Source organism: Diorhabda carinulata, chromosome 3 (genome assembly GCF_026250575.1).
Source record: "Diorhabda carinulata isolate Delta chromosome 3, icDioCari1.1, whole genome shotgun sequence".
NCBI lineage: Eukaryota > Metazoa > Arthropoda > Insecta > Coleoptera > Chrysomelidae > Diorhabda > Diorhabda carinulata.
Window position 1 is genome coordinate 1,288,343 of NC_079462.1, and position 10,944 is coordinate 1,299,286.

At 29.8% G+C, this 10,944-nt stretch overlaps 2 protein-coding genes across 2 annotated transcripts; both read left to right on the forward strand.

The window, feature by feature from the left end:
- Positions 1-9,061: 9,061 nt before the first annotated feature.
- LOC130891931 (10 kDa heat shock protein, mitochondrial) lies at positions 9,062-9,921 on the forward strand. Its single transcript, XM_057797026.1, has 3 exons — positions 9,062-9,216; positions 9,271-9,429; positions 9,560-9,921. Exons 1-3 carry the CDS (start codon positions 9,214-9,216, stop codon positions 9,701-9,703), a joined length of 306 nt encoding a protein of 101 aa, XP_057653009.1. The 5' UTR covers positions 9,062-9,213; the 3' UTR covers positions 9,704-9,921.
- A 465-nt stretch (positions 9,922-10,386) lies between these two features.
- On the forward strand, positions 10,387-10,939 carry LOC130891935 (NADH dehydrogenase [ubiquinone] 1 alpha subcomplex subunit 7-like). Its single transcript, XM_057797031.1, has 2 exons — positions 10,387-10,578; positions 10,667-10,939. The coding sequence occupies exons 1-2, from the start codon at positions 10,481-10,483 to the stop codon at positions 10,881-10,883; spliced, it is 315 nt and encodes a 104-aa protein (XP_057653014.1). The 5' UTR covers positions 10,387-10,480; the 3' UTR covers positions 10,884-10,939.
- The last annotated feature ends 5 nt before the right edge of the window (positions 10,940-10,944 follow it).

The window sequence follows — 10,944 nt, forward strand, 5'->3', positions numbered from 1 at the left end:
AAACGGCTATAAAACTATAGAAAACAGCTACAAAGTTTTAGAAATGGCTATAAAACTATAGAAAACAGCTACAAATTAGAAGAAACGGCTATAAAACTATAGAAAACGGCTACAAAGTTTTAGAAATGGCTATAAAACTATAGAAAACAGCTACAAATTAGAAGAAACGGCTATAAAACTATAGAAAACGGCTACAAATTAGAAGAAACGGCTATAAAACTATAGAAAACAGCTACAAATTAGAAGAAACGGCTATAAAACTATAGAAAACGGCTACAAAGTTTTAGAAATGACAAATTAATAGAAATGGCTATAAAACTATAGAAAACGGCTAAAAAATAATAGAAACGGCTATAAAACTATAGAAAACGGCTACAAAGTTTTAGAAATGGCTATAAAACTATAGAAAACAGCTACAAATTAGAAGAAACGGCTATAAAACTATAGAAAACGGCTACAAAGTTTTAGAAATGGCTATAAAACTATAGAAAACAGCTACAAATTAGAAGAAACGGCTATAAAACTATAGAAAACGGCTACAAATTAGAAGAAACGGCTATAAAACTATAGAAAACAGCTACAAATTAGAAGAAACGGCTATAAAACTATAGAAAACGGCTACAAAGTTTTAGAAATGACAAATTAATAGAAATGGCTATAAAACTATAGAAAACGGCTAAAAAATAATAGAAACGGCTATAAAACTATAGAAAACGGCTACAAAGTTTAAGAAATGGCTATAAAACTATAGAAAACAGCTACAAATTAGAAGAAACGGCTATAAAACTATAGAAAACAGCTACAAATTAATAGAAACGGCTATAAAACTATAGAAAACAGCTACAAATTAATAGAAACGGCTATAAAACTATAGAAAACAGCTACAAATTAGAAGAAACGGCTATAAAACTATAGAAAACAGCTACAAATTAGAAGAAACGGCTATAAAACTATAGAAAACGGCTACAAAGTTTTAGAAATGACAAATTAATAGAAATGGCTATAAAACTATAGAAAACGGCTAAAAAATAATAGAAACGGCTATAAAACTATAGAAAACGGCTACAAAGTTTTAGAAATGGCTATAAAACTATAGAAAACAGCTACAAATTAGAAGAAACGGCTATAAAACTATAGAAAACGGCTACAAAGTTTTAGAAATGGCTATAAAACTATAGAAAACAGCTACAAATTAGAAGAAACGGCTATAAAACTATAGAAAACGGCTACAAATTAGAAGAAACGGCTATAAAACTATAGAAAACAGCTACAAATTAGAAGAAACGGCTATAAAACTATAGAAAACGGCTACAAAGTTTTAGAAATGACAAATTAATAGAAATGGCTATAAAACTATAGAAAACGGCTAAAAAATAATAGAAACGGCTATAAAACTATAGAAAACGGCTACAAAGTTTAAGAAATGGCTATAAAACTATAGAAAACAGCTACAAATTAGAAGAAACGGCTATAAAACTATAGAAAACGGCTACAAAGTTTTAGAAATGGCTATAAAACTATAGAAAACAGCTACAAATTAGAAGAAACGGCTATAAAACTATAGAAAACGGCTACAAAGTTTTAGAAATGACAAATTAATAGAAATGGCTATAAAACTATAGAAAACGGCTAAAAAATAATAGAAACGGCTATAAAACTATAGAAAACGGCTACAAAGTTTTAGAAATGACAAATTAATAGAAATGGCTATAAAACTATAGAAAACGGCTAAAAAATAATAGAAACGGCTATAAAACTATAGAAAACGGCTACAAAGTTTTAGAAATGGCTATAAAACTATAGAAAACAGCTACAAAAGTAATATAAATGGCTATAAAATAATAGAAACGGCTATAAAACTATAGAAAACGGCTACAAAGTAACAGAAATGGCTATAAAACTATAGAAAACGGCTACAAAATTATAGAAATGATTATAAAACTATAGAAAACGGCTACAAAGTAACAGAAATGGCTATAAAACTATAGAAAACGGCTACAAAGTAATAGGTAAGATTAAGAGTGTGAAAAGATGCCAAAAAATTATAGAAAACGACTCAAAATCATGAAAAAGTGATTTAAATTTAGGGAAAAAGGCTATAAACAATGAAAAAACGTAAGAAAGATGCGGTTTCATGTTTTAAAACTAGATGGAATCTAGAGCTTAAAAACGTAAAAGAAAGACACAATAGAATTTGGAAGAAGAATATCAAATTATAGGAAATAGCTAAAAATATGAAGACTCGCAAAAAATATGATAACCCAATAGAAAACGGCTATAAAATAATAGAAAATGGCTAAAAATGAATAGAAAACTGCTAAAAAACAATAGAAAATGGCTAAAAGTATGAAACAATGATAATCATGATAACTTTTATAGCTTAAAAAAAAATTAAATTATTAAAATGATCAGAAAAAGGTAGAAAGTAGTTAACATACTGAAATACCGCAGAAAATAGCTGAAACCAGTAGAAAATGGCTATAAAATATTAGAAAATGGCTATAAAATAATAGAAAATGGTTATAAAATGATAGAAAATGGCTATAAAATAATAGAACATTGCTAAAAATTAATAGAAAATGTCTAATATGTAACTATTGTGGCTTAAAAACACAAGAGAATGGTTAAAATAATCAGAAAACAGTAGAAAATTGTTAATGTTGAAAAACTGAAGAAGAAATGCTAGAAAAAAATAGCAAACGGCTAAAAACCAATAGAAAATGGCTATAAAACAATAGAAAATGGATATTAAATAGAAGAAATGGCTAAAAATGTGATAAACAATCACCAAAAATAATTCAAAAGCTTTAGAATATGATCAAAAGTTTAAAAAAACAGGAGATGGGCAAATATGTGAAAAAGCGTGACCAAAAACTATTTTTTTTTTCTTTACAAATAAATGACAACGTATCAAAATGTCAAAAAACAGTATAAACTGGCTAAAAACGAAAAAAAATGGCTAATACTCTGAAACAAACACTTTTATGATAAAAAATTATGGGAAAAACATTAATGGGGCTAAAAAAAGAAAGAAAAACTACTGAAAATTCATGAAAAGGGATCAAAAAACTATTCAGCTTCAGCTTTAGACTTAAAATAAGGAAGAAATTTTTCCACAGTTTTTCCACATAATTGGGTAATTGGGCAAAAATATCCCGAAACAAATTTGATTTATTATAAATTACAATTATTTTTCTAGCACAACCCAATCTTCAATACTTCGAGTAACATGTTTATGGCGCAGAGTGTAAAATAATCGTCTACTAAAATTTTTATGTAAAAACAAGAGGGGTTCAAATCACAGCCGATATAAAAATTTATTTTTAATTTTTATATATATTTTTTGAAATACTTTAAAATATTTAAGGTTAATTTTGAATATTCTCATAAAATATATTAATAATTTGTATATTTTGACATTATCAAAATAACGAAATTCAAAACAATCGTATTTCCAGGTCTATTTACACGAGTGCTGCATATTTCAGTGCGAGCAAGACAGCTACAACGAGCTAAAAAGAGAAGGAAATATCCGAACAAGGACTATAAGGGCTTCTAGGGCTGATCACCTGTCTGTGGCAAATGTCTCGGTTAGCGCCTCTCTCTAAGTCCTTTTTTTATCGCTATCTCTCTCCTTCCACCACTTTCCGCCCGTTCGCTTTCTCGTTCTCCGGCTCGAAAGCCTTTGATAAATCTATCGCAAGCAGCGGACGCCTCCTGTCACGGCACACAACCCCGGCTAATGGCCAAAGGGAGGGTTTCACCCAACCGAACCTCTACAGCCTGCCGCTCGAAATGTTCCTGATAAAGTTTCGTTTAGTTTGTTGGGAAAGCAGCATGCGTAATTTCCACTGAATCTATCTGCATTACAGAACGCCTTGTATATATTTAAAAATTTACCTTACATAATATAATTTTAGATATAAAAAAATCAATTAAGCTAAATACATTATAACAACATTCTTGTCATTCAAATTATTAAACGACTTTTTGGTGAAGAGTAAAAGCGGTCACTGAATTAATTTTTATTACGCTAATGAGGCCGGTTCGAATCCGGGATTATTACTATTCTTAATAACCTTGATAAATTTTTTTGTAAATTTTTATTTATCTAACGATGCTTTTTTATACCTTTTTATAAATTTTTTTCTTTTATTTTTACTCTATATTAATATAAAAACGTATTTTTTCTAACTTATATCGGCCGCAAATCAAAAAAAATTTCCATTAACATAATTTCTATAAATAGAACATTTATTTCAAAAAATATATTTAGTGTATAGCGTGAGGAATGCCCTTTTGGCGGTATATCCGAGCAGAATGCTTGCCGGCGGTTGTAGGGGTGGTTATTAGGGGCGGTAGGGTTCGGGTGCTCATCGGCGTTCGTGTCAAAAGCACACGCGATTTAAGATTGCAGATCCTGTCGGGCATTAGAAACACTCTTACACGATCCCGAGTTCTTTCTCTTTTTATTCACAATACTCGCTCTTCACATTTTTCTCTCGCCGCCTCCAAAAGTTAAAAGTACACGCGATAATTAGTAGATTATATCGATAAACAAACGGGGCTAATTGCAATTGAAATTAACAGTTTTATCAGTTAAATTTTTTATGAAAAAAATTGGTAAAAGTAAACAATTGTTTCTTACCCCTTTTGTTATACTATTCAAAACATTTCTATAATGCTGGTTGCATAATTAGTAGTAAAAAACTTCGTAAGATTATAATTATTTAATGTAATGTTTGAAAAGATTAGAAGATTTAATTTAATTGTTTAATAGCTTTATATAGTTAATAATATGTTCAAATTAACTTTATATTGTTAAAATAGAGGTTATAATGACAGGTTTTTCATCTTTCCAAACTCAATGTCAAACTGTCAAAAATATAATTATGAAGTTTGAACTTTATCGAATAATCTTTTTATTTTCCTGATTTGTTTCCAATAGAGTTTTTCCTTTTGATAAAACTTGAATTACCACTCAATAAACTGCGTAAATACTGAAATTAAAAGTTTTTATTTCTGTATTTCAAAATCAGCGACGGAACGGTCTATCCCCTTTAAACACTGTCTAGTGAACGTTCTCTCGGCTTCGATGCCAAAGTGCTACGTAACATACGCGACACAGAAAAAAAAGTTTTAGAAAAAATCACGAAGAATAGGCACACGTTTTATGAGGAGATTTGAGAGGACATGTAAGGGATAAATCGAGATCTATGAACAATTCATTTATTCCCGCTTTTTTTTTCGCCCAAAGTCGTTTTTAACCTATATTACATAAAAGATCTTTTTTCCATCCATTATTTCGTATTTGAAACCGTATATTTATGACGTACACCTCGTATATTTTATGTTAAACTAACAAAACATCCCTTATAAGCCTCATCAATATGTACCCACCTACTTAGACCCTTTTAGTTTCACGAAGGTACTAATTCCAACTTAGTATGGACGACCAGGAAACTTGTAGAAGTTTCTAGAATTTCCCGCAGGAATTGCTACTTGGTCAACGATCGACGGATGGATTTTTAGTATAAAAACTAAAAATATATCGAACAGCTTTAACGTTGTCCTTGACTTTTTAAATTATAATATAGTTTTCTTTCTAATTTGACAACGCTGTAATAACTTTTAAATCTATTTTGTATGAATTAGATACTACCGTTACAAATAACTACAAATGTCAATTATAACGGGAGAAATTATAAAATAGTTTATATTAATAAATAACATCGATTCAATAACTTTTTATCGTTTATGTATAATGTGTATTAACAAACTACCAACGGTTGTATACGAATAAAAACTTAATTGCGTTTCTCTGTGAAAGAAATGTTTTATTATAATAACCATAAATTGCATATAAATTGCATGACACTGTAGTTCCATCAAAGTAATTATTATGAATGTTACAAACCTGTGAAAGAAACATAATTTAAAGCTATTTAGTTATTCCTACTTTTATTAATTAGTTTTGTTAAAAACAAAACAATTATGACACTGACAGCAATGACACTAATGACATCTAGGCGTGCGTTCAAAAACTATATTATATCTAGTTCACAAACTAAATTACGCGATATAAAACTAAATGAAGAATCATACTTGAACTTATATATATATATATATATATATATATATATATATATATATATATATATATATATATATATATATATATAGATGTTTTAGCATTACACACTATATTTATGAAATTTTAAATACTATTATTGATTCTATGGAACCAGATTTCAATATTTCTGAGCATGAATGTATCCAATTGGAGAATGTCAGCAAATGGAAATTGTAGTCGCCATTTCGTCCAGTCATGTTCAAGCCACGTGTTTTATTGCACAACATAACGACGTCCTTTGTTATGTGCACTACATATTATTCGATATTAACTATAGTAGACCATACACGAAAATTATTTATATATTATATTTTAATATATTTTTTTTATCAACTTATCTATTGATTTTCATTTTAATTTTATCAAAATATTTATATTTCAAATGAAACGTCAACAAATACATTAGAATATTCCACGTATTGTCAACTTTATGATATTAATACGTACTAAAGCAGACCATACACGAAAAAAAAATAGTTTGATGAGAATATTAATTATAAATTTAATTCAGAGGAATGAACAAGTGATTCAAAGTTGAATTGCATTATTTAGAAAGTTGAATTCAATCGATACGTTCACGCTTGCACACATGCTTTACCTTTAATATTTCAATGGATGACAGGAAGCAAAAGGAATCTACCTGGAATCAATATGGGTTCATGAAAAAATTAGAATCGGGGTTTTGGGTTGGTAGTACACGGTCTAGGTTGTTAGTTCTTTAATTTTGAATAATTTTCGATAGGTTCTGAATGTATTTATCTAAAATAACGAGTGTACCAAAACATCGCTTTCGATATTGAGAAATGGACGGTAGATTGCTGTGGTATACAATGATAAATGACTTTTTTTTTGGAAAATACGTAAAAAGCCACAGTGGAAAACGGGAGGAACAGATAGAAGGAGAGCGGTAGGCGGTAACGCGGAGTGGCGGTCGGATGGCGACGGCGGCGTTTAACCTTGTTCACTTATAACGGCGGCGGCACGCGTGCTCGGACGCCAGTTCGCCGCCACTACGTTTACACCGAAAATTTTATAAATATAAATATTTATTTTTGATACAATTCCACTTGAAATAATTTAATCATGTAAATTTCGAGGTTATCGCGAATATATTTATAATTTCATACTACATAACCTCAAAAATACGAAAAATTCGTATTTTCGTCATAAATTAATACATTCCAAGTGCCAAATACGACCCTGGATTCAGATTTCGTATCGAAATTAACCTGCAATTTTATTTAGATATTAAATAATTTTCGATACTTTTCTCTCTCTGTGTAAACGTAGTTTTTGTGGCGGCAGGTCAACCCTAGCGAATCCGCGGTGACGTAGTCGAAGCGCGAGCGAGAACCCCGCAACGCAAAGCTCCCTGCGGCGATGGATGTGGCGGCAGCGGCCTCCACAGTCTGCTGATTATGAAGCCACCCTCCCCAATCCGACCGCCTCCCACCCAACGATCCCCCGGACACGACCCCTTATGCCAACAACCCACGCATCGCTCGCGCGATTGTTAAACGCCACCCGCCACCGACTCTTTAATAACTGCTATTAGAGGTAGCAATTCCAGAACGTTCGATTTTAGATAACAGTTATCCCGAAACCAAATACCTACTTTTAATGTTTCAGTTAAATAATTAACTTGCAATAAGTCGCTCAGGATTTATCAATTATTTTTATATAAAATTAATCTGTTTATTTAATAAATTTAACTGTTAAAAATTATGTATAAATAATTTTTTATAGTTACTTTTTAACTACTACGCGAAAACATGTTCGTCCATCTCTATTCCCCAACCACGCTTCGGGTGATTATCGTATCGCACGTCAAAGCGTGCCGTGGACTTGGTGATACACTTGGGATTGTCATCGGCGCTGTAGGTTTTGACGTGATAAAGTAGAAAAGGGTATAAGGCGAAAGCTCATCCACCTTAAATCAGACCTCGGACCCAGATGGGAATGGGAAAATGGGTCTATATTGCGGCTCGATTTAGATAAAGGTTATAAGTGTTAAATTACTTTTCCGAAGTTTATTTACATCGACGTTTTGATCATTTAAACAAAATAACTAGCGATAATTGTGGGTTGTAGGTGTTAAGATAAATATATCGAATCATCTCCGACAAGATTACGTCAAATAAAATAAAAAAATGGACTGAAATTGATAACAGTATGTTATTATGCAGATTTTAACCTAACTATTTTTGTATCAGTACCAAATTCATCTTTTTAATTTAAATTGATAAAATCTCAAGCTGTATACGATGAGTAATAGTTCGAAAAACTTCCATAGTGGCGCTAATGTAAACAAATACATAGATAATTATTTTTACCACTTCTCACCATATTTCATATTTTACTACAACAATGTTCCTCGTATATATCTATACATAATAAGTAAATTAAAAGTAACAAATTGTATGATTTACCAACTTTATTTAATTCATATATTTATCTAGGTTTTACAACGTCAAATATAATAATTTATTAAAAACAATATTTAATTTTCAAAATTTTACTTTACTCACATCTATTGAACAATATTCCAAAGTATATACTAATATAATAAAGAAAATTACTTTTATAGTCGAAATTGCTGCGCCATCTAGTGCATTATATTAGTTTTCTTTTCTAGAAATGGAAGGAATCTTATATTTAGACATTTTGTAAAAGATTAGACCTACGTCGCGTTTGGTTTGTTTGTTCTGACAAATGCGTTAGAATAAGATGATGACAGCTACAGTATCATTATTATTTCAGTATTAATCACGACGTTGTCGATTTTATTTATACGAAATTAAAAATAACGTTATTAAATAATAATTATCCATATTTATTAATTCATACGTACTTATATATGAATTTGAAATAATTATCTATTATATTTTATTTTTAAAATCATTTAGAATTAAAAATTTATAAACGATTTGTTTGTAAGATCACATAGGAAATTGGCAACCTTGTTTATTAGATAACCTCCCGGTCGGGTCGTTGATAGTTCCAGAAATTTCTACTTGAACGCGAACGTAAAACCACGTTTTAAAGATTTAAATATATAATTTTTTTAATAAAACATAAAAATGGTAATATTCGAATACTTATTTATAGTATTTAAATTGAAATTGTTTATTTTTTAGTCTGCATTCAAAAGATTAGTTCCTCTTTTCGACAGGATACTAATTAAAAAATTCGAGGCAACTACAAAAACGAAAGGTGGTATTGTGATACCAGAAAAAGCACAAGATAAAGTCCTACAAGGAACTGTAGTCGCAGTTGGACAAGGATCTAGATTACAGGTAAGAAATAACCGGCTTAATTAATTTATAGGTTATGTTCGTTGTGTTGTTCAAATAAATCTTTAAAAACTTAAATATTTACTTATCTACATGTTTATTTGTGATTTCCGCATTTTTATTTTCGTTTTAGGATGGTACTTTCGCGCCTCCCTCTGTTAAAGTAGGTGATAAAGTACTTCTTCCAGAATACGGCGGCACGAAAGTGAATCTAGAGGATAATGCAGAATATCAGTTATTCAGAGAATCTGATATTTTAGCTAAAATCGATTCGTAAATTTTGCATTTACTTTTAATTTAAGCGTTAATAAGTCTGAACTATGTAGGTTTATACACGTTGATCTGATGCCTGCAAAATTTCGGACGTTACAATAAAAAACATTGCAACAACTTGTTCATTATATTATTGTTGTGATTGTTTTCATGTAATTTGTTTGTAGTCGATACCTTATTTGATTTAAGTTTGTTACAAAAATATATTTGTATTAAAAATTATTTTGCATTTTATATTTGGTGGAATGAAACCCTTTAAAACCTCGATATTTTTACTAAAGGTAAGTTCAACCATTTTTTACTTCTAGTTCAACACAATTTTGATATTACACAAGCCAAATAATTATTTAACGTATAATTATAACACTTAAACATAAAAATTCTTAGAATTAATTAAAAAAAATATTTATTATAACAAAAATCTTAAAGGCATATGTAGATTGACATTATACAATAGTTTCGAATAAAATATATGACAATAATTGTGCAATAAAGTTACACTTTATATATAATAAATGTATTATTTTAGTTGTAATTCTATAATAATCGTAAAGATTGTATTATATAAGTATCTTTTATATAATAAAAATTAACGGAATTCACTTTTTTTCAATAAAAAAAAGTGTTAGAAGTGTTCGGATAAAATAAGTGTACTACGAACAAAAATTTGCTACTGTGGAACGCATTTGTTATGTCATTAATCAAATATAACCTCAAATGTCAATATTTTTGTTTCGTAACAGAATAATTGTTATTTCGACTTTTTTTGTTACTATAAAAGATGCCTCAACCTCCTAAAATTCGAATGCACGATGTAAATCCATTTCTTCAAACTATACGTGAATTTCTACTAGGAAGAAAACATACTTTAGCACTCAGGTAAGTTAATTTTTATCGATAAAACTGTTTTATAGTTTTCAATTCAATTTTATATATAAAATGCTGTACGTAATATTTTTTTTTGTAGATTTCAAGATATTCTGGCTACGAGATCGCCACCGCCTCCAGTTTTACCAGACGGACCGGCTCACAAACTCCATTCAAATTATTATTTTAAAAGAGATGCTAGAAGAGAAGTTTCACCACCCGAAGTAATCGCTCCAAAAGCGAAACAAATCGAAGCAGGTGATAAAACTGCTAGTGTTAAGAGAATTACACCTGGACCAGTCTATAGGTGGGATTAATCAATTAAAAATGTTTATAAACAACATAATTACGGTAGAATAAAAATTAGACGTTATTTTG